Source organism: Plectropomus leopardus, chromosome 2 (assembly GCF_008729295.1).
Source record: "Plectropomus leopardus isolate mb chromosome 2, YSFRI_Pleo_2.0, whole genome shotgun sequence".
Taxonomy (NCBI): domain Eukaryota; kingdom Metazoa; phylum Chordata; class Actinopteri; order Perciformes; family Serranidae; genus Plectropomus; species Plectropomus leopardus.
This window is the reverse complement of record NC_056464.1, coordinates 14,829,781-14,853,470: the sequence shown is the minus strand read 5'-3', so window position 1 is coordinate 14,853,470 and position 23,690 is coordinate 14,829,781. Positions and strand designations below refer to the sequence as shown.

The following is a 23,690-nucleotide window of genomic DNA, read 5'->3' as shown; positions in this document are numbered from 1 at the left end:
CAGTTACTGCGCATCCCTCTGCTGACCAGTGCTGGAATGTAACTAGGTACATTTACTCAACTACTTTGCTGAAGTTCAGATCCACAACTATTATTATATAAGTACTTTACAAATTACATTTTTTGTGCACAAACCATATGAAAGTACACAAGTGCAGCTAAAACAATAAGTCAATTAAAAATAATTGGCAACTATTTTTTTTCATCCTGAAAGTCATTTTTTCATGCAAAAGACAATTCATGGCTCCAGCTTCTCATATATAATGTATGAGGACATTGCTACATTTTCTTTTAATTATTTTAATCATTTTGAATTATTAAGTTTATTTAAACCTTTTTGCATGCATGCTTTTACTTTTAATACTTAAATACATTTCCCTGAAATCACATTTACTTTAAGTTTTTTTATGAGTGAGCCTATGTCAATTTCACTACTAAAGAACTTCTTCTTACAACCTTTTTTGGTGCCATCTCTCCAGTCCTGGGCATATGCCAGAGTCTCTGCACACGTCACAAAACCTGCTCGTATATAGTGTTTAGGGGGCGTTACCTCTGCTAACAGTTGACTTATGATCACCACTGAGCACCTAGTCGTCGTGGTTTCTTACGCAAAACTCAACAGTGACAAATCATAAAGTGAGATAGTTAAACTGCCAGCTCAGCGACACCACAGTGATCCTATCTGTTGACCTGCCGAAGGCAAAAGCATTAAAACTGACTGACAACAGTTGTGTTATATTAACAGAAGGATCTACGGACGGGGAACAAAATAAAGGAAAAACCTGAATAAAAGACTGGAAACAGATTAACTGCAGATGGTTCCATGCACTAGTGCTAAATAATTTGGTGAAATATGAAAATAACGTCACCAGATCTAAACCCAGATGAACACCTATGGAAGGTTTTGGACTGATGTTAGGACACTGACACACCTTGCCCATGGCTGGCTGTTGGTTAATGTCAGGTCATCGCTGAGTGTCTTGCCCTACAGTTTCTGTGGTGTGTCCTGTGCTGCTGGCATTAGTCAGCCCTTGTTGGCTGATTTTTGGCCAACTCAGCATGCTGAGAGGGTAGAGAATGGTGGAGGCAGACGAGCACGAGCAACATGGCAGTTTGGAAGGGAGGACACTTTCACCATAATGATGTGTAATTATGTAATTATGAAACATGTCTTATCACAATCTATGAAAATCTCACAATTTTTCTGTTGTCCACGAAGTAGAGACAGGATTAGCTTAAGGCGAGTGCAACAGTGAGCCAAAATCCATATGGTGGTGGCCAGCAATACACAGAGTAACAAAACAAACCATACATTCAAATTAAAAGAAACAAAATATGCCCAAGTAAGTGTTTTACAGGTAAATTTTCACATGTATTTTACAAATGGCATTTCTAACTTTTACTTATTGTAATAATATATCCTTTCTTTGGCCCTTTATTATATTCAGTGAACACTGACTTTGAGGTAGATGAGGAACAGCAGGAGCTCATCTATGTGGGTGAGGCAGGTGGAGGTGAGGGGGAAAGGGATTTCAATGGACACTGCACCACCATTACAGTCACTGGACAGTGTACCTTATAGACCTTAAAATTTCTACTATATATTAAATATTCACAGTACATGTAGAGCATTTTCTTTCTGAATCTTTAATGGCCACATTTTGAATGTGCAGTAAGATATGTAAAGAACTGAGTATACCGTGAATGGATGTTAGTTTCAAGAGACAAATGTTGACTTTGAATGAGTTTTAATAGAACACTTCACTCTAAAATCAAAAATACACATCTCACCTGTTGTGCTATTTATCACTTTAGGCTGTTTTAGTGTGAGTTGCTCAGTGTTGGAGATATCAGCCATGGAGGCGGCTGCCGTCTCTCCAATGTAATGGAATGATGGCACTCGGCTTGTGCTGCTTAAAGCACCAGAAACACTCAACAGCAATGTCTCTTTCCAGAAAACATGATGGGGTTACTCAAGATAATCCACAGCCAGGTAAAGGTAAAACATATGTTTTTAATTTGGGGGTGACCTGTCCCTTTAAAAGGAAGCATCTGGCTCTTTACATGCTAAATGGTCTGCTATGCACCAGCAGCTTTCTTTCTATCAGAAATCTGTCTGGCAACCGAATCATAGAGCATTCATCTTTTTCTCAATGAGAGGCTCATGCTCATGACAGTGCAAGATGGAAACATTAACGGCGTCCTCCTCAGCTGAGCTGTAACATTAGTTAACTCAGTGGTGCTAGATGAAGTAGCAGTAAATGTATGCTTTCCTCTGGACTGTGATACGGGTGGTGGCTGTAGTTCTGTAGAAAGAAAACAGCTCCTACATAAAACTGCTTATAACAAGGTCTGTGGATTTTTATGTTGGAGTGTCTAAGGTTTAAGGAGGATATGTTCTCTGTATACCAAGGTAGGAAGTTTGTCGACGCAGTAGTAAACGTGAACACTGTTTAAGAAAGATGTGTAAGTAATGGAGGAAAACTAAAAGAAGAAAACTCATCATTGTAGTCGACAAGATGGTGTTAGGTCCAAATTCTTAGTATAAAGCATTAATGTCAATAAATATGTGACATTAAATTACATCTGTAATGACACAAGGTCACCAGAAAGGTTCACAATTTGAGGCCATATACAAAGTTGTTCATCCAATAAAAAAGACATTTTGTGAAAATAAAAATTACAGATCTTTAAAAAAAAAAACCAAAACATCTTCACCCGTCACATTCATCCAAGCAAAGAAATGAACATGACCACACCCATGAACTGTGTGAAGAGGATGAGTGGAGTGAAGAAGGACCACACGGGCCACAGGGCCATGTTTAAGCTGCAAGAAAAGTACAGCAACACTTAGAAATATGCACAATTGAAATAAGTGTCATTATATATCAATCGTAAAACATCTGTATATGGGTGTGTCCAACACTGTCACAGCCACTGCAGAGGAAGAATGTGTGAGGCCGTATGATGCAAGTGAATTTTTGGAAAGGTGAAGCTTGATTTATGTTGCTAAAAAACAAAACAGTCAGAGGCAAATTTACAAAATAGTTGTGAAGCTTTTGCAGTCACTAAACCTGCACGAATAAGACAGAAAGATACCGTGTCATTCTCAAAGCACCCACAGAAGGTGAAGTGCACCCCTAACTGCGCTGCCAAGCAAATAGCGTCTTAGTGCTCCTGTGCTATTTGCACATATTTGAAACTACAATATGCATATATTTGATTTAAAATTGATCTTTTTCTATGCGAAAACATTCCAGTTCACAAAGCTCAGCCCTAATGGCCAGGAGCAGTTACACCGAAACGTCCTCAGAAAGTTGGTGGAAACTGAAGTGGATTTATAAGAGGTGTCATGTAAGACTTTCCACACTGCCTGAAGGTTTGATGAACGGCTCTGCAGCTCATCAGCGAGGACCTGCAGCTCACAGTCTGACAGTTTAGTTTTCTATTTTTCTCTCTGTCTTTGTCCAACCTACTGTGTTCTTGGCTCAAGGGCAACATTTGAACTTTGCCATATGGACAGACACAAAATGGGAAAATTGCAACTAGCTGCAAAATTTTATGTTTGTGCTGTAATATAATTAGGGCAAGATCTTTTATAAATCGGAGCAGATTGCAGCGATACATTATTTGAGAATTTGCCCCTCAGAGGCATGATAACATACAAAATAAGTTTACTCCACTCATAACAAGTGTAAAGCAGCATCCAAATGAACTAGTTTTGCATTTAACAGCTTCCCACTTTCTTCTAATCAGTGGCTCCAATCACCCACATACGCAACACAAATGCATATGAAAACAGATCCATGATTAATCACGTGACAAAGAAAGCTAAGTGCCCAATTTAAGTAACTGTTGAGACTTGCTGAGATGTCAGAGATCAGATAACAAGCATAACCCAGGTTTAAAACATTAATGTACAAACTGACATGGCAATTACAATTCACATTTGATCACTTAATCCATTGAAAGAGTGGATAAATGTCCTACTCAAACCCTCTACGACCAGAGAAATATGCCACGGTAAAGGTCCCACTTTACACCACAATGCAGAGGTCACTCTTACCTCATCAGTCTGTCCTGATCTTCACTGATATACAGAGACATGGTGGATGGATTTGTACAAGTGTAAATGATATTTGAGTTTCTATTAGTAGAGCACTTTGTTGGTTGTAAATCAGACCAACAAATATTCCAAATTTGGACACCGTCATGCCTTGTAAGGTAACTTGTAAAGCATCTTTTTTATGCCTTAGATTACCGAAATATGAGCGTTTTGGCAGTTTTTTGCAACCTTTTTTTACCAAGAAAATAAATACTGGTTATGGAGTATTTTCTGAAGTGGGTTTAAAACGTCACAGGCCATGCATATCCACACAGGTGTGCTCAATATTGTGGCTGATAATCAGAGAGGAAAGTGAGACAGACGTCAATCAAGCACAGCCCGTATACGCCCACACAGCCCCCAGAAGAGGTCTAATCAGGCAAACTAAGTGAAACTATCATTAGTGCACAGTAGCTATAAACTGTAAAGATATTTATGATATTCACACCTAATGACAAACAAATTATGTTACTTGCCAGCATGAATGTGCAGAGGATATTTGTGTTATAGAGCATTTTTCCATAATCCACAAATACACTAACATTTGTTCCCACATACTTTTGTGCCAAGCATTTTTTCATAGTTTGAACTAGGCCCTTTAGGATAATACAAAGGGATACTTCATGATTTTGAACCAGCTTTGTGTCATAGCATTGTGGGTGGTATGTGTAGATGTGGTAAACTTTCCATGTAACCAGTTCCCAGATTTCCCTCTGGCAAAACTAAGCAGGATGATGCAAAGTGTTTTATTTGGCAGAGATTTGCTGGCTTAACAAATATTTAAAATGAGATTTCCTTACATTTGGTTTGTAAAAAGAGTAGTACCAAAGATATACTCAGAGAAGGACATTTAACGGTGAAAAAAAACATTAATATGTGTCCCTGTTTATAAACTACGTCAGACAATGGGTCCTATTTGGACGATTTACAGCACATGGTCTAAAGCGCATGGCACAAATGCGTTTAGGGCGTGCCTAAGTCCATTTTGCTAGTTAAACGGCGGATAATCTGGGCACCACGTGCGGCGCACGACGCAGACGGGTAATATTTAGTCATGAGTGTGTTCTAACCAATCTGCGTCAGCTCCCATTTCCTTTAAAAGCAAGGTGCGCCGGGAATTGTGCCAAAGTAATTTGAAACTGTTAATTCAAGCAAATTTAAGTAGGATACATACAGTGTGCGAGGTCTTCTTACAAACTTATTAAGTTTTTAAATCTAATGCTGTTCTACTTTCTTTGGTTTCTAAGGGGGTGCCCTTCAGTATATCTGTTTTTGTGAAACCGGAAAGATTACAGCACATTTAAGTAGTTTGCTGTTTGTAAATTAATGTGTTTATTCTTTTTAAAGTCTCACCTGCAAGATGCAGCTATAAAGGCTGCAGTGGTGATCGGAGGGATGGCAGGGTACTCTTGATCGTAGTGCCGGATGCCTTTGAACCACTCCAGGTACACAATGCAAAACATGGCCAGAGACAGGCAGATCCCAAGGAGTATCAGACCCACATTGAACCACCAACTGGAGAAAAATAGGGGGGAAAAGAGAAAAACTTACATGAGGACACATACAAAAAAAAAAGTCTCATTACTGGATGCTAAATACACGTCACTGTGTTATAATGATCTCATACTTCTGTAATGTTCTACCTGTTTACTGCACATAGCACAACTCGCCTTACAATGAGGGGAACACAGAACAAGTGAAAAAGATCTGTAAGGAAATTTCTGTGTCTTCCTCATAACTCAATTACTTTTTGATATCGTCGTTCTCCATGATGTTGCGGAAGAAATCAGCATAGTAGGTCACACCTATAGATGCCAGGATCCAGAAAACGGAGTGTCTATTAATGCGAGGGAGAGGTTTGGCATCTTTTTCCTCCTGACCTGAAAGATAACAGAAAAGAACACAAATTTCACTTCACGCATTATTTCCAGAGGACTTCAGGATGGATTGGTACAGATAATAACAAATTGACAGCAAATTACTCTCTAATTATCACCAGATAATTCACATGCCGAAAAAAAGTTTGGCTACGGTCTCCTGGTAACATTCAACACAAACATGATGCATGTCCCAAAGAAAACGAAAAACTGAAAGGGATACAGTATAGCTTGAAATTTACTACCAAATATGAGGTTTGTCTTGCCTTAACAGAATGTGCTAAATCCCCACCTCTCATGGTTAAGGAGCTTTTGAGGTGAAACAGATAGCTTTCTCTGAGATAATCTTACTTCTCAGACAGCTATTAATCTCTATAATTTACTGGTTGATTAACTGTATCAGAGCCTGCTGTTGGCTGCTGAAGTGCCTCAGCTTGCTGGTGCAGAGTTCACAATGAACTCCATGGCCGAGACAAGTTGTCCTACATCTTTAATCAAAGTTATGCCTGGTGGTCCAACTTGGATACAAGATAACACTATACCAACTGGACTTGCCAAAAGGACCACTGACGGTGTGTAAACTGGGATAAAGTCAGCCATGATGACCACTTGTTTTGTTTTGTTTTTTTAAACTTATATTACAAGTTATTGGCTTCCACTTGCAAAGAGATGAACCTTACTATGAGGACCGTGTAGAGTTTCCCTGTATTATGTTGCTGAGCTGACTTTTGCTCACAGTCAAAACAATCAAGAATTGCTGGATGTCTGCCAGTCAGGGCCTCGAAGTTGGACAATTGTCCACCAGACAACCCCCTCTTGGAAGAAAAATGTCGCAGTCACACATAGCATTTATCCTTCTGCTATATGTCTGCTGTGGCTTTGTGAAACGAAGTGAATAAAACTGTTAAAAGCTATCAAGCTAAGGACTACAAACTAGCCATTCAACAGAGTTAACCATAAAAGTTAGCTACTTTTAAAAGTATGCGTGCTCATGTTAGCTAGTAAGCTCTCCTTAATTGACACTTCCAGAGGGGATGTCAGTTCTCCAAATAGGAACTTTGAGTTATAAAATTACAACTGTGTTTATAACGTAAATGTTTCTTTCAAGTGTTGACTGTTAGCTCTGTCAGAAAACTAGATAAAATTGGCTAACAGCGTTAGCTTAAACAATGAGCACGAAGCTTACTTTTTCCATCGTCGTCTTCATTTGTCGATGATTGCATAAGAAACTCCGCATCTCTCTTGAATCTGTTCCGCAACGTTGCAAGTTCCTTGTCGTCCAGCATTGTGTTGATGCTATCTTAAACTTACACTAGCTCCCGAGGCTAACTAGTGAATAGAAGACGCTTCCTGTTTGACAGAGACGCCTTTTTATGACGCACCTGCAAGCGACAGCTGTAGTTCTTTTGTTGTGGAAATAACGGTGTTTAATACATCCATGTGTTTTACCCTATGAAATCTGAGCAAAGTGGTTTAATTAGTTTCAAAAACATTGATAGAAGGCAATGAACAACTGGAGAAGAAATGATCTAATAATATGCAAGAATTTTTTTTTATTAAAAAAAGGGGAAAGCACACAATCACAAAAGGGAGGGAATCAATTAATAAAAAGAGCTTAAAATCATAATAATTTTGTTACAAATGTCAATAATAATAATATAATAATGATTTTCTGGCTATTTTCCCATGGTAATTTCAACAATGTTCAAAATCTAGCAATTTATTGCAATTTGCAGGACATGTCTTGTTAAGTTGCTCATTGCCCTCTTCCCCAAGAAAAAACTAACATATCCACTTTCTCAATATCAAAGGATTTGATATTTGTGAAAGTCATTGTAGCAAAAGAAAAGTGATGTTGACCCAGGTTTTAAACAGTTGACAAATGTCAATGCTTGAGCAAATCAGTAAATACTATAAAAAACAAAATTTTGATTTAAATCATTACAAATTTAGAAAAAGAAGAAAAGTAGATAATCTGACTACATGGGGACGTCTTGAAGTTGTAGTTCTCAGGGTGCATTTGAAGACATTGCAATTATTGCTAAGCATATAAAGTAACCTTTTTTTAAGTTACTGGTACAAATAAATAAACTCAACTGAACTGACACTGTCTGAAAGGTGTATAGAAAATATGTTTGAGTAGCAGGTTATTCAATAGCAAATGGGACCAAAAATACAGAAGTTATAAACTGTACGCTTAAATGATTACATTTATAGTATAAGCTCTGTACTACTGCTACATCAAACTTTTACCAAAGAAGAAATATTGTTCATTTGGTTTATTGTCTGTAGCCTTCTAAAAACATGATTAATGCAATCACTTGAAATAGATAGTGTGTTTTGTTTACATCCTGCACTAAGACCATCCCGGTACACAAAGCATCAAATAAACTGGATTACAGGGCTGGAAATAAAATATACCCCCAAAAGGGTAACTGAGGATCTTTGCCCAGAAATGTCTGACAGGGCACATCCCTCCCGTCCCTCATAAACTCTGCAGAATGCATAGTAGCTGGCTGTATTTCAACATTTATCTTGAATGTATACTTTTACATAGCGCAGGCAGGAGTCTGACACTGCAGATACCTTTGTCCTAGTTCGCTCTCAATTTCAAGCTGGCACAGTGAGAGCACGTGGAGAAAAGAAAAGTGAATAATACTTGCTGCTGCCACTTATTCTGGTCACAATCTAAGTTTGAAAGCCACTTCATAGGTACATCTTACACTAATTCTGTTAAATACAACAGTTCAGCGATACATCTTGAATCACGACGGTTTAATGTTCAAAAGAGTAATTTATATTTTGGTGCCTGTAATTTGTAGTACTGTTGGACAGCATAACAGTAAACTCCCAAAACTTAACCTGTCCTGTTTATATTAATACAGTAGGACGTGCCCAGTGTGTAGTCACTTTAGGGAAGATGTGACTTTTGCTCACAAACAGGTAAAGTTAACAGGTCTACTTTGCATTCATTAGCATTCGCTTCTGAGCAGATGCACCAGGTAAGAGTGTTTACTCATGCTCTGGGATGTCAGAAGTCTTGGTTCTTATATTGGACAGTAAAACCCAGTGGTGGGACCTGATCATTGTTTTGGAAGTCACAAGTCTCTATTTGTTGCACTCAAGTGTCAAATCAAGACTGACATGTCCCATGTCGAGTCCCAAGTTGTAAACTTTGAGTTTTAAAGTTTTAAACACATCATAATGTGCTCTTCACTAAATGCAATTTTTACAACAGAGTAAAACATATTTTATTAACAAAACTCAAGAAGGTTTTTCAAATTTTGTATTCATTTGTCAAAGCAAAAGCAAGCTTTTCTAAAACTAGTGTGACTGAACTGAATCATAAAAGCTGACATTACACTTTCATGGCGTATATCACCATAAACCAGTACCACAGCAGAATAAATACTGTATGTTTGTCCTGTCATGTTGAATTTCATCTCATATTAGAAAAATATCTATAACTTTCTCTCTAAATTTGTTATACCTTTTCTGTGACACTAGTCTTGCTTTAAAGCAATATTGTTATTACATGTTTTGTTTCATGTCTTAGTGAAATACAAAAATTAACATAAGTTGATTCAGAAAATTAAGGTAAGTGGCACACTTTTTAAGGTCATATGTATCTTTTTGTCTTTGGGCTTGGTGTAAGGTATCAAGTCGAAAGGCTCAAGTTCAAGTGAAGTCAGAAGTCATTGGTGTTAAAGTCCGAGTCAACTTGCAAATCTTTTTTGATTTTGTCAACAGTCATCAAAGTTGACTTGATTGAGTCCACACCTCTGGTAAAACCTACATCTATTGAAATGAGCAAAAATGTGTTTTATTACTTACAAGTTAAACTTCTCATGTGAAAGTTTGTTCTTTCAGAAAAAAATGCTTCAGTGCCCAGGGTAAAACAAAAAAAGAAAATGACATTGTTCAGATTTCTCTGACTGTTTTAAGACCACACTTCAGGGATTAAACTGCCCCATAGAGACCAAATAGCCACACAATTACTAGAATCAAAATGTTGACCTCATATTTGTTTTGCAACAGTAAAGACAGATTTAGTTTTATTTTTCCAGAGTGTGGTGTGGGGTCTGAATTAAAACAAAAGAATTAGCCAATATCGAGTCACACTGTGAACTAGAAAACACTATTTTAATACAAGCAAACTTGAGTAACAGCTTGACTAACCCAAAGTATGCAATATACAATTACAGGTAAGCAGTGTGATGAATGAGCATCAGTGTTAAACCTGCTGGGATTAGCAGAGCTTCATAAAGCTGGGCAGATTTCCTCCTGTAGCTCCTCCTGTGAGTGTGTGTGTACAGGGTAAAGGGGCTGCTCATTCTAGCGGTGGAAAAATCAGACAGCATTAAAACTTCACCTGAGGCTGACACCAAGCGTCTTGCTTCTATGGAGCTTCTGTGTCCCTGGCCAAGTGAACCCCGTTCGGGGTGCCGAGGAATGTGCATTAGCTTCGTCCCGTGTGAGAGTCAAATTCACCTCAGGTGCACCTCTCCCGTTTCCCTTCCCCCACTCCAACATCCAATCCCACAGATAAGGTGCCATTTCCCAGCCTTACCGCAGGCTTGGAATGTGGAACAGAGCAGCCGTCTCTCACAATTGTCATTTCATACATTAAACAACACTGACACGCTCTAAGGTAATCTGTAAAAAGTCTTCCTCATGCTGACGAGGTCATTGAGGCACTACAGAATGGGAACAGGACACGTAATTCAGTAATAAAAGTATTTAATCTTTGAGATTAGGTCATCTGTACAAAAACAACCAAGAGAGGATGGCAGACAACAAATGGTTTTTAAATTTTAAAAGTCTATGAACAACATACATTTCATGCCAGACGGGTGAGATAAACAGATCTACTTTACAAGTCTAACTCTGTCCTTCAAGACTCTAAATTTAGGATTGTTGTTGATCTTCTTGTTGAAAAGGGCTAACACCTCCTCCTGCGTTTTAAAACTTCCATCACCATGGAAACAGTAGTACGCTGCCAAAACCTGCAAAGAGATATAAGTTCTTAACATCAAAAATATAGGGTAACTTTGGTATTTTTCAACCTGGATACCATTTTCCCATGTTTTGTGTCTAAAAGACAAATGGGAACAACAATTTTTAAATTTGGCCCAGTATTAAAGAAACCGCTGCAGCGAAACAGGCTTTGGTGTAGCAACTCGGGGTTTTGTGCACTGTCATTTATGTCCACTGTGAGTGCTTGGTTTTGCCACTGACAGGCTCAGATTGTACGTGTCTGACAACATTATGGAGAGGAACCCTACAGAAATAGATGTTTTTGTTAAATAGTAAATTCCTTTTTGTTAAATCAGAAACAGTCTGGAAATGGCCACCGCCAAACTCACCAGAGTTCATATAATAAACGGTCATTTTAGGGTGTATAGACTCAGTATACTTTCACATCCAACGAGTGAGCTGGTAGTTGATGGAGATGTGATAAGATGAACCACAATGGCTTTTCTGAGTTTTAATCAATTTCTGTCGACTTGAAATAAAGTGTGTTTTACGATGATGAAATTATGGTTTATTCAGATGGAGTCTGGTAAATTTTGGCGATAGCGATTTCAGGGCTGTTTCTGGTAGAACAAAAAAGATCTCATATTTTAACAATAAGGTCCATCTCTGGATTCCTTTTCCATAATGTTGTCGGACACTTATAATAATAATCTGAGCCTGTCAATGGCAAAAACAAGAACTTCAACTGGATTACCGACAGTGCACAAATGCCCCAAGTGGTTACACTGCAGCCTGTTTAGCGGCTGCCGACTGCTCAATACTGGACCAATTTCAATTTGTTTTCATTATGTATAAAAACATGATAAAATAGGGCTGAAAATGGTAAAGTTACCCTTTAAACCAAAGAACAACATGGTGGGTTGAGTTGATTGTGTACAAATATTAAATCACAGTCTCATGTCCACAGAGAAATTAAAACGCCACATCTCTCACCTTCTTCCTGAGTTTCTTCACTGACAGTTCCTGGTCATCTGACTCTCTCAGTACTGCCTTGATATTTCCCTTCCAGTTGAATTTGCCTGTCGGTTAATCAGAAGCATACATTAGCTGCCAGTAGGAGGGGAATATTCACTGGGGGGTCGTTTCCTTACTGTCAATAAAAGAAGCAACACTGGCCCCTGGTGGCTTTACTTTTTAACACCACTATTATTTTCTAAAGCAGTGATTCCCAACTGGTGGGTTGCGGTCCTAAAGTGGGTCACCGGTCCATTCTGAATGGACCACAAGTGACTCGCAAACATGTCAAGTTTGTAAAAAAAAAAACAACCATCATTTAGTTTGAAGTACAGTGAATTTACAGCACAGAGCTTTTATTTTAAAGTGCACTTTGTTACTGTAAAGTGAGGGTTTTTTGTTTTTTTAAATACAGGAACTATTTTATTGCCCTGTTCTTGATATCATTTGACCCATTAAAATGTTGTGCCTTTTGTACACACGTTTTGTATGCTTTATATTCAGTTTTTTTCATTTTATAATTTTAAATTGCTTCTATATTTTTATTGTATGTTTTATACTATTTAAAATGAATATTTTTTATTCTTCCTTTATGTTAATTGTTTTGCACCAAAACATCAAGTCAGATTCCTTGTATATGTAAATGTATTAGCAATAAAACCGGATTCTGATTTGAGTTTTTGACACTGGTCTTGAAAAAATAATATGCACCATTTTGGTTGCTGTGCTATTTTTTTTATTTTAAGTTTTAAGTAATTGCACTTAATTCTTGCAGTATGTTTTATTTCATTGTGTTCAAAGCCCACATGTTGTTTATATTTTGTTAAATAAAATCAAAATGTTGGGTTTATTTCTCTTAGGTGTGGACAAAGGAGAAAGCCCTGTGGATAAACCAGTTGGGAACCAATATTTTAAAAGATCAAAGTCATGTCTGGAACGATTATATTACCTTTGGGAACTTCTTGATCCTCAGTCTCCTCTGATGTGTTAGCAGCCTCTGCTGTTTGGTCAGCTGAGGAAAAAAAAAAAAGATTTTTAAAAAGTTTAAGCTAAATACCAACATAATTAAAGTAATCAAATTATTGGAAAAAAAAGATGGTTGTTGAAAAACAAATATTAGCCTGAGATATAGATATATTGACACAAGGACATCTCACTACAATAAAATGTACATTCAGAATGTACGGGATCACAAAATGTTCTCACATTTTCTAGATAATTAATTGAAGTTAATTTTGTTTTCGTAAATAAAGAAACTTTGCAAAGTTGGTGATTCAAACATTTGGTCATTCCAAGTGGTCATATCAGTGTTCATTGAAAGTTGCAATACTAAAAATAACAATATATGGAAATAAAAACTGATCAAACAATACTGTAAGGACAGCAGCGTCTCTTTAAAAAATGCCTTACTGGTCTTTGTTTTTTTGTTCGATGTCTCAGTTTCAGCACCGTTCTGCTCTTCATCTCCATCTTCCTCACAGCGTTTTCTCTTTCGGTCCTTTTTCTTCTTTTTGCCTTCTTCTGGCTCCTCAGCAGCAATCTTTTCAGGCCCTTTTGCAGCCTTCCCATTCTTCTGCTGACGGGCCTCTTTTCGCTCTCGTTTGTTCAGTTTCTTCTTTTCGACATCTGGCTGTCCGTTGGGCTTTTCATTTCCATTAGTATCCACTTTGACTTCAGCCACTGTCTGTTTAGCTTCTTTAGTTTGCTGGGGAGCCTCAGGAGGCTGTTGGGTGGATAATGATAGTCAGTTGGGAGATTGAAGACATGGGAAACTTATTTACTATTTCCTTGATAGAGTTTATATACTTCAGTACCACTAGAGGCATCTATTGAATGTCATCACTTTAGATTTGGACAAACTAAATCTAGTTTTTCACCTTGCTGTTTGCTGACAGATAGTGACTCATATGCACAGGGAAACAGTCAAATGATAAAAGTAACCATTAAGCAGAGTAACTTACATTGTCAGCTGCAGCGAGGACTTCCCACACTTCATCATGAAGACTGGTGTTGGCAATTTTAAGACTGTTTCTCATCCAATTCTGAGGAAAAGATCAAACATTGATATTGATTAGTTCCTATATGCAAGACAATTGTTCATCTCACTGTGTGATATAAAAAAAACAAACCATTTAATTTTAAGAACATATTTAAGTTATACCTGAAACTTGGCCTTCTTTCTGGGGACGTTATCATACGAGCTGACTTGTCGAAGCACATCTTTTAGTTTCGCACTGACGCCAGGTTTGTTCATGGCTTCATGGACTCTCTTCAGGAGAGGAATCATCAGGTAAGACACAGACAACTTCTATCTTTAGACACATACAGGACTTCAACGCGGGTGTAACAATGCATCAGTCTTGATCACTATGTCGATAAATGATCAACAATCTAATTGTCATATTTAAGATTGACATTTATTTTGAACTTCCCATGGCATGTGTTTGTCACTTTTTATCAAAGCACACCTCTTTCCAAAATATAATAATATATTTTATATATAATATCTGGATATTGGCTTTAAAATGTAGGGTGCCCCGTTAAAGTCCACTAGAGACCACGCAATCAACTGAGATTGCTTCTTTTGTTTGTTTTTTTTCTGTTGGTCAGTGCACTATGCATTGTACTTTTGAATTGTCGAATATTCGTAATGAACTGTATAAACTGATTGGACTGACATAATTCTGAGTCGCGTTGAACCCCATTAAAATGAAATATTAGAATCGACCAACATGCTGATTTTTGCCAATATCACAACCGGTAAATATATCTTTTTATTGACAGAACTTGAAAAAAAGATCAACCCTATGTGGAAGTATTTTCTTATTTTGCACGATGGATGAATATGACATACACTGAGAAGCATGAACGCCACCACAGGTAGAGTTTGTAAGTGTATAAGTGAAGTTAATTCCAATAAAGACTACTTGATGATCATTGCATTTGGTGTGGGGCGGGTAATCATATATCTGTATCAGTATTGTTTATCGGCCAAATGAGTTGATGTATATCGGCCTATTATCCTTAGTAAGCAGCCAAGAAAAAGACAATGAAGATATTTCCTGATATTGTCTCACATCTATCGCAGTCCCCTGAACTGAATCCAATCAAAATCATACAGCATCTATTTTTGTTATCAGCAAATATTAAGATGCTGTCCAAACAATAAATATAATATGGGTCTTGATGAAACGTGTAATTTTCATCCCCTAATATTACCTGGATCCACTGCTGCTGTTTCACATCTCCTTTGTTTGCCTTCGCCTCGTAGCCTTTACCTCCATACTTCTGATCTTCACTGATGCATTTGTTGTGGTTCTTGTAATCATCACCCCTGTTCAACACACATGCGCACTGGTTATATATCTAGCAAACCTTGGCTAAAGTAAAGAGAAAATTGGAGGACACGCTGTAAATACCAGAAGTCTTTTCCACAATCGATGCAGGACAAGACCTGGCAGCCCCGACACATGTTCACGTGTTTATCAACCTGAGCCTTTTTCAGGGATTCACCGCAGCCGTTGCAGGTGAAAAACACCATTTTAACGACACTTCTGCTTTCACTTAGTCGTAATTATAATTTTGATTCAACCGATACTAATAACACAAATAGCGTTACTACTACTAACGTTACTACTGTTCCCTACGTGACAGTTATACGTAAAATCGATACAATGACGCTAATGTTAGCCAAAGAAGGCTAGCTGACGTTATCTAAAGCTAGCAACCGTTTAAATAAACGCGTTAGTCAAATAACAGAGGGCTTGTTAAAGCGCATAAATGTTCCCTGAAGAGCATCTGGATGTTACAGACCGCCTGCTCCGTCCCGGTACTGTAAACTTTTCAAAACACACATGACCACACTAACACACGGCAGTTACATTGATAGTCTTCCGCGTAAGTACGCACCCCGAGAGAAGTTCCGACCATGGTGGAAAGGGATTTTTTTTTATACGATTTACTATTTCATTTTTTAAAAAAATTTTATGAACGATTTTGAAAACAGCACATTCAGTGGTCAATAAAAAAAATTACAAATGAAAATAATGAGACAAGTAGGTACAAATCAGACAGACTAAAATAAAATAAAAGTATAAGCGCACATAGGGGTTTACCTAATTAGTCATGTAATGTATTTATTTAATGTATTTATTAGTTAATTTGACAGAGACAATGCAGTGAACATAGTAGCAAGTTCAAAAACCATTTACTGATGTGTTGCATATAAGGCTTCTAGCCAATTTAATTTGCTACCCCTGTCCCTGGTTGGGCTTTTCTATCTGAGAATAAAACAAAAAAAAAATCACAAAACATAACATCTTAAAAACATGCATCAAGTTAGGCACATAATAAATATAGTTACATTAACATGTTTCATGATCTCATCAAATCTAGCATAAATACATCACACTAAAATTAATTTTGTGTAGTTATGTGTGTGTGAGTGTATGTTCACTATTTCATGACAGAAAATTTATGTTTTAGTTAATATGTATATATTGCTATAAGCAGGAGTGTGGTCATTAAAATAATGTCTGTCTATGTGTTGGAGTGTCAGTTATGCTGTCTGTGTATAATAAATACATATATATATTTACAATAAAGTTGTACAATTTGTATAAAAAATATTTTTGGTTAGTTTTGTTACATATTTTCAAGTTTTATATTGTTTTGAGATATGCACCTACATCTGATTTGTTTAGAGTTATATAAGGCAATTTCTTAAAAAAAAAAAAAAAAAATTATGAATGCAAAATTTGGCTAAAATAATGAGCAAATTAATTATATACTATTCAGTATTGGACAATTTTGAATTTATGATTGTCATTAATAAATCTGATTCTTTATATTGACTTGGTGTTCTATAAAGGAATTTCTCATTGAAGTATTGTCTATTTTTATGTATATTTACACACACACACACACGTTAATATACATCTGTGCTTTATCTGCCTTGTGTTTCGGCGGTGCGAGATACAGGTTGTACCCGGAAGTGCGGTGACGTTATTTTAACTCTGGAAAAGTGACCCATCATCCAAATAAAAGGTGGCCTCCTCAGCTGTAAGTTTGGACTTATCTTTACTGAATCAGCAATATTTAGGCGTTTCTTTCTCGGATGAAAATAATACTTGAGAGATTTGGTGCCGCATCGGTGAACACCACTCACTGTTATCATCGGTTAGCATAGCTTTGGCGTTAGCTTGTTAGCCGTTTTCGTCCCAATTTTTGCATGGGTGGTCTCGTGGCACAGACACACCGGATTCTGCGCGGTTGTTGAATTGTATGTGTGAATTTAACAAGAGTTTTCTGTTCTGTTAGCATCACTTTTAATCTGGTTGCATTCCAAGGACTAGTTTACAAGAGGAATAATTAATATCCCATAAGTAACATATTTGTTGTGTTTGACATGTGTCCCCCTGGCCAGCTGTTTTGATGGAGAAGTAGGAGCAGACAGGCTCATCAGCTGAGGGACCATGGACACCTTGTCCAGCCACAGCTCCTACCTCCTGCAGCAGCTGCAGGAGCAGAGGATTCAGGGTCTGCTCTGTGACTGCATGCTGGTGGTCAAAGGTGTCTGCTTCAAAGCCCACAAAAATGTCCTGGCAGCTTTCAGCTCCTATTTCAGGTGCCTTTATGTCTTTAGATGTTTAAAGGGATGGTTCAGATTTTTGGGTTGTATGGGGTTCTTATCCATAGACAGTGTTATATAACTGAGCCTCTGACTCCCTATGCTCCTGATCGTGACCTGAGATCCTAGTCGGCCCAAGGTCAAGGCTGGTAATTAAAGGGGACTGGGGTTTGGGCGGCAGGGCCCCCTACACTCTGGAAGTCTCTGCAAGAGGAGACTAGACTTTATAGCACATTGACGGTTTTAAAATACTTCAAATGACTTGAAATGTTTAATGACTGATTTGTGCATTCGTGATATGTAACTTTTGTATTTAATTTTATGCAATTTGTAACTTTGTTTAGATAAGTGCTACACAAATAAAGTTAGAATAATAATTATTATTATTATTGTTATCATTATTGTTATCTAAAGATACATAAAGACACATACTGTAGGTAATACACTGACTATGTTTAAGAACCCCCTACAACCCCACTTCAAAAAACCCGAATGATCCCTTTCTTTCATTGACACGTCAGTGAATCAGTGATATATTTCCATCCTCATCACTCAGCTAAGTGATCATACGCTGCTGTTTTAGAGTAACATGTTAAAGGTGCTCTTTTCATCTTTCCAGGTCTTTATTCCAAAATTCCCCCAGTCAGAAGAATGAGGTGTTCAACTTGGTCATCCAGGATGTCGGCGGCATCGGCCAAATATTGGACTACATGTACACCTCGCATCTTGACATAAACCAAGATAATGTCCAAGCACTCCTGGACATCGCTCACAGTTTGCAGGTTCCAAATGTTCAGAGCATGTGTAACGCTTTCCTCAGGCCTTGTCCTCCACCGGTGGAAATCCCGTCATTTTCTCTTCCGGGCATGCTGGGCTCTGAGCACGACTGCCTCTTGGGGAGCAGTCTTTCTCAGGATGTTGACCTCCACTGTCCTCCTGAAACCCAGAGGCCTAGCTTCAGTGGTGAGATGGACCAAGCCAAAAGGATGCCTGTTTCTGTGCCTAATAGCAGCTCAAACTGTGACACAATTAGCAACACTCAGGCACCTGTAGAAAAACAGCTTGTGCACGGCTACAAGCTCCGTAACTTCTACAGTAAGCAGTACTTCAAACAAAGTGCACTGCAGACAAATAGTGCAGCTTTAAATCAAGGCCCAGGTCCTTTGGTTCTGGTGGGAGAGCAGCAGTGTCATCTCGGGGTCAGCCAGGGAGGCAGCCACACTCCTGTTTGTTTAGGAAACACAGTTCAGCCCAATCCTCCCAGCACATCTGTGGCAGTTGAGAAGAATCCCGTCTCTTCTTTAACACCCTCAGATAATTTAAACACCCCCAACTCTAACTCGGCAGACTCCATGCTCAACAAGCCAGTTCGTCCCAAGAAGGCTGTGTACCTGAAGAAGTACAACTACCTCCGGTCTCAGAAGGCTCTGGAGGAGATGTTTGCCGAATCAGTCACTGAACCTGTCCTCAGCTGTCCCAAAGAGAGTCATCAAGAAGAGTCTGTTGTCCAGAGTGAAGCGTCAGAACCTCCTGCTGAGGTTCTAAACGCAGACAGCGAGCAGGTTACAGAGACAGCTACAGATGTTCAACTTCCCAGTCCTCCGCCTGTGAACCAAGAAGAGCAAAATCTGCCAACTGTGCCAGAGCCACCGCAGCAGATAGGAAACAAGCAGTATTGTTGTGAGGTGTGCGGGAAGATCTTCAAACACCCCAGCAACCTGGAGATGCACAAGCGCTCACACACTGGTATTATTGTTTATAACTGCCTCATAATCACACATTATATAGGATAAGTTTGTCTTATTTGTATTTACATTTTCGGAAGCTAACCTACATTTTTTTGTTACAGGTGAAAAGCCCTTTCAGTGCAATGTTTGTGGGAGAAACTTCTCACAGGTATCGTCCGGTGTATTATACTGATTTGCCAGTTTTTCTTAGATGTGAAAATCATATCAAGTGTCCAGTGTGTAGTATTCAGGGGAATTAATTGGCAGAAATGAAATAAAATATAAGTCGGGAGAAGTTTCAGCTGGTTGCAGTCTGCAATCCTCCCCATTAGATGAATCTTATACACTGTTCCTTTAAGATATCTAACTGATTTTGATTTATAGGCTGGAAATTTACAGACACATTTGCGGCGACATTCTGGAGAGAAACCATACATTTGCGAGTTATGTGGTAAAAGGTAAGAAAACCCCCCCATTTGTCCATTTTCCTTATTTATATTTATATTTTTGTCATTCTCCTGTCCCCTGTAAAGGTAATTTTTGGCACTTTGTTGCTGTTTATTGTATGATTGTATGGCTGCCTTTTCTAATCTCAGTCCCAAAGAGAGTCACCAATCATCCAATCATCAATACAGTAGATTCCAAAAGCTTTGCAACATGCCATGATTTAATCATTTTGTTTTTATAATACTCCCTCCTTTAGGCAATAATAAAGAATTTGTGGTAATGCTGAGTTACTGAATTAGAATAGACTATATCAAAGTTTAGGCTCCCCGATATTTTTCATATATTACACAACCGTAATAGTCTCTACAGTTGTCTATTGACTGAATATTTTTCCGTGTTTTCCAGCTTTACTGCATCAGGGGATGTCCACCGTCACAAAATGGTCCACACAGGAGAGAAGCCACATTTGTGTGATATTTGTGGTCGAGGTAAATGACGGCCTTCAAATGGAAGAAATTTTCTTAATTAATTCCTTAATACATCTAAGTGTAGTTCGTACCTAATGGTCTCAATCTCAAGTTGAACCTTTACAAATAATTAATTGTAGTGCGAGTGTCTTGGTTCACAGAGTCAACTGGAAAATTGTAGCACACTTTTATAAGACTGTTGTTTCCTTCACTGTACTTGTCTCGTTGCGTAGGATTTAACAACCTGAGTAACCTCAAGGAGCACAAGAGGACTCACGCCACAGACAAGACATTCACATGTGACCAGTGTGGGAAATCCTTTAACACACACAGGAAGCTTGTGAAGCACAAGGCCCGCCACACTGGGGAAAAACCCCACAGCTGTGCCACCTGTGGTAAGGAGCATGCTCTTAGGTGTTGGAAGTCATGTTGACATTGATTCCACTGTAGACATATTTGTATTAACACTATATATTATGGGGCTGAAACAATCAGGCAACACAAAATTACATCAGCTATTTTGACAATAAATAAGTGGCTGATTATGGAAAAAAAAACCCAAAAGAGCAGCATTTGATGATTCCAGCTTCTCAGTTTCAAGGATTTGCCTCTCTTCTTTATCTCATGTAATGATAAGCTGCATATCTTCAGGTTTTGGACTTTTTTTTGGTACAAAACGAGAATTTTGATGACATTACCATGGACTTTACTAAATTATAATTAGCATTTTCACATTTTTTACTATTTTTGGAACAAATGGTGGGTTGAGAAAATAATCCGCAAATCAGTTAATATAGTTGCAATAGTAGTTGGAGCCCTGCACTGTTCAGCGTGATAAATTACCAAAAAGATATATTTTGATAAAAGAAATCTAACCCAGTCCAAAATAATCCATATCCTATATCTTTAAATACACACAGTCTGTGCCGTGATTAACCTTTTTTGGTATGTCACCATATGAGCAAGTTTTGACTGCTATGTATCCTTAGTTCTTTATGCTTGGGGTCTAGAGCATAATAAGTTAGAACTTTCAAAGAAACTGTATGTGACATCCAGAGCATATCTATGATTCAGAGTCTGGGACGGGATTTTCTGCACACAGTTCTCAACATTGAGTTGACTAAGCTGGCAGCTAGCAGTTAATGGTGCCAACTCCTTAAACAGCACTTACAACAGCAGACAGTGCTAACTGTGTTAACCAAGGGGAGGACTAGAGTCCTCTGTGACGTTGTCGTCCCTGAAATCAGTGGTACCTGCTATATGAACTCATTGCAGAGTGGGATAGAATCACAGAGTCACATACAGTAACATGCCATGCAGCTGGACCGTCGACCGCAACAACAGTGAAGAAGAAGGTATTGTTCTTAATTTGCCCAAATGAACAAAACTCAAGGCATGAGAAACTTGAGTCATAATGTGAACTCACCCTGTGACGCTTAACGGGAGTTTTTTCAAAAAGATTTTTTAAAAATCCATTATAGACAATAGTAAATGTCTGCACAGTGTTGTACACTCAATATGTGTTTTTAACCAATGTAGGGAAGAGCTTCATCGGTTCAGGGGACCTGCAGCGTCACATAAGGTCACACACTGGTGAGAAACCCTACACCTGTAACGCCTGTGGAAAGAGTTTCAACCGCTCTGCCATGTTGAGGATACACAGCAACATGCACTGCAAGGGGGCTCCAGCTGTCGCGCCGGTTACCGACAACTCTGACACAACACAAAGCTCAGACGCCTCATTCCCCAAACCTGTCAGCCACAGTAAACCTCCTGCCACAACCAGTGAGCAGAATTTCCCCAGCATGATGTCCCATGCAGGGTTAGAGAAACCCTCACCACCTACTCCCTCACCACCGCAACCATCACCCCATATTGAGACTCCACCTCCAAGCATGCACCTCAGCCCAGCTTCTACCCCCACCACCCTTCCAGAGCTGCGCTCACTGGTCCCCCATCACCTCCTCTCCTCCAATCACCAGGAGAGAAGTGCAGCCCTGACCGCCACAGACCACATGAAGCTTTCCAAACCCCACCTGTCTCAGGAGGCTGTGTACGGTCCGTACATGGAGGATGGGAATATGTCAGTGGAGATGGGCAGAGGTCCGGTGGGGAGGCCCTACCTTCCACCCACAGACAATCACTGCAGTTCCCTCTCTTCTTCTAGCAGGCCCAGCAGTGGGTCCTACAGGTCCAATGAAGGCCAGTTCATCTCCAGTGTAACTCTGTGGGGCCTGACAATTAAAACTCTGCAGAATGACGACATGGAGCAGTAAAATGTTCCATCTTATAAAGATATTAGATAAACACATCTGCTAATGCAGAAGGTGTGTATTTTTCACTGATGTTATTTTATTTTGATTGTTACCACTTGACGAAAATGCTGGGCTCCTGTGGTGAAGCAAAGATGAAATAGTAATAATGTAAAGTATTTATAAGTGGAAATGTTGTATTTATGTGTTTAGAGTTTTCACCATTACTCAGTATCAAAGTAAGTGCTTCCTAGTTTCTTAAATTAAAGGAATCATAAATCTGAGAAAATCATGACAATTGCTGCTCTTAAGACTTCCAAGGTTTACACCCCAGTGAGTGATATCACAGCAGATTTCTTCTATTAGATGTTATCAACGGTATCAATCTTAGAGGATATCAGAGCCCATAGAGAGCAGTGCAGTAACAGTATTTTGACCTCTGTGATTCAGTGTGGATTTACTCCTTAAGGTTCCAACTGTTCAAATGTCCCAGAATGAATCTCAGCTAATAAAAGTGTCACTTTCACTTTGTACATACTGCACTTTAAAACATACACATGCAGAGATATTTCAACTATCAGTGTCAAATGGGGGTGTATTATATAAATATAACAACAAAAGAAGTACATAAGATGTTATGTTTTTGTCTCTGTTATTTAATATACATTTCTTATACGATATGCTTACACTGCAGCATAAGAGTTGTCTACAGGGTTCCTACAGCTTAGGGCAAGTTAGATATCCTGTTTTTCACCACTCGAAATAAAATTTAAACCAACATTATTGAAATAAATAAATCAATCGTCAGTTTTAAGATTTTACAATGCAATGTCAGAAAAAAAAATCCTTCCCGTGTCTTTGCACTTTTAAGGCACTTTTAAGACGTTTGAAAGAGTGAAGATATTTGACTACAAGTTACGATATCTTAATACAAATAAAGGCTTTATCTTTACATTAATGAATTCAACGCCTTTTAAGACTTTTACAGAATCCGTGGGAACACTGGTTTACCTGCCCAAGATATTTTCAACTCAGTTTTCGATGTTCACTGTTTTGGCCTCTCAAAGTAAAGTTTTCTGCAATATATTATACTTATATACATTATACTAAGATGTCAAAAAAAAACTTAATGTAATTAATTTTGTGTAGTGAAATTTAATAACTCAACAGTAGTAACTAACTTTTTACATACATTT

The 23,690-nt window shown here is 38.3% G+C and overlaps 4 protein-coding genes across 5 annotated transcripts in view; 1 reads left to right on the top strand and 3 right to left on the bottom strand.

Annotated features, from left to right (window-relative positions):
- Positions 1–1,857, bottom strand: part of rhobtb3 (Rho related BTB domain containing 3) — a 21,236-nt gene extending 19,379 nt beyond the window's left edge. The window contains exon 1 of the mRNA XM_042500814.1: positions 1,791–1,857. Within this exon, the coding sequence (XP_042356748.1) occupies positions 1,791–1,857 (67 nt within the window). The remainder of the gene's footprint in view (positions 1–1,790) is intronic.
- tmem128 (transmembrane protein 128) lies at positions 7–7,322 on the bottom strand. Its single transcript, XM_042502026.1, has 4 exons — positions 7,168–7,322; positions 5,852–5,984; positions 5,458–5,619; positions 7–2,826 (listed from the first exon to the last, which is right to left on the bottom strand). The coding sequence occupies exons 1-4, from the start codon at positions 7,265–7,267 to the stop codon at positions 2,727–2,729; spliced, it is 495 nt and encodes a 164-aa protein (XP_042357960.1). The 5' UTR covers positions 7,268–7,322; the 3' UTR covers positions 7–2,726.
- A 3,382-nt stretch (positions 7,323–10,704) lies between these two features.
- On the bottom strand, positions 10,705–15,833 carry lyar (Ly1 antibody reactive homolog (mouse)). Its single transcript, XM_042502011.1, has 8 exons — positions 15,392–15,833; positions 15,192–15,306; positions 14,134–14,241; positions 13,934–14,014; positions 13,383–13,695; positions 12,922–12,984; positions 11,952–12,037; positions 10,705–10,987 (listed from the first exon to the last, which is right to left on the bottom strand). The coding sequence occupies exons 1-8, from the start codon at positions 15,511–15,513 to the stop codon at positions 10,850–10,852; spliced, it is 1,026 nt and encodes a 341-aa protein (XP_042357945.1). The 5' UTR covers positions 15,514–15,833; the 3' UTR covers positions 10,705–10,849.
- Positions 15,834–16,958: 1,125 nt separating this feature from the next.
- zbtb49 (zinc finger and BTB domain containing 49) lies at positions 16,959–23,269 on the top strand. 2 transcript variants are annotated; one of them, XM_042501978.1, is made up of 8 exons: positions 16,959–17,033; positions 17,398–17,598; positions 18,221–19,347; positions 19,451–19,497; positions 19,713–19,786; positions 20,181–20,263; positions 20,476–20,637; positions 21,782–23,269. In XM_042501978.1, the coding sequence occupies exons 2-8, from the start codon at positions 17,447–17,449 to the stop codon at positions 22,516–22,518; spliced, it is 2,382 nt and encodes a 793-aa protein (XP_042357912.1). In that variant the 5' UTR covers positions 16,959–17,033; positions 17,398–17,446; the 3' UTR covers positions 22,519–23,269. The 2 variants fall into 2 exon arrangements, with proteins under 2 accessions (XP_042357912.1, XP_042357921.1); XM_042501987.1 differs by lacking the exon at positions 17,398–17,598 and having other exon boundaries at positions 16,960–17,033.
- The last annotated feature ends 421 nt before the right edge of the window (positions 23,270–23,690 follow it).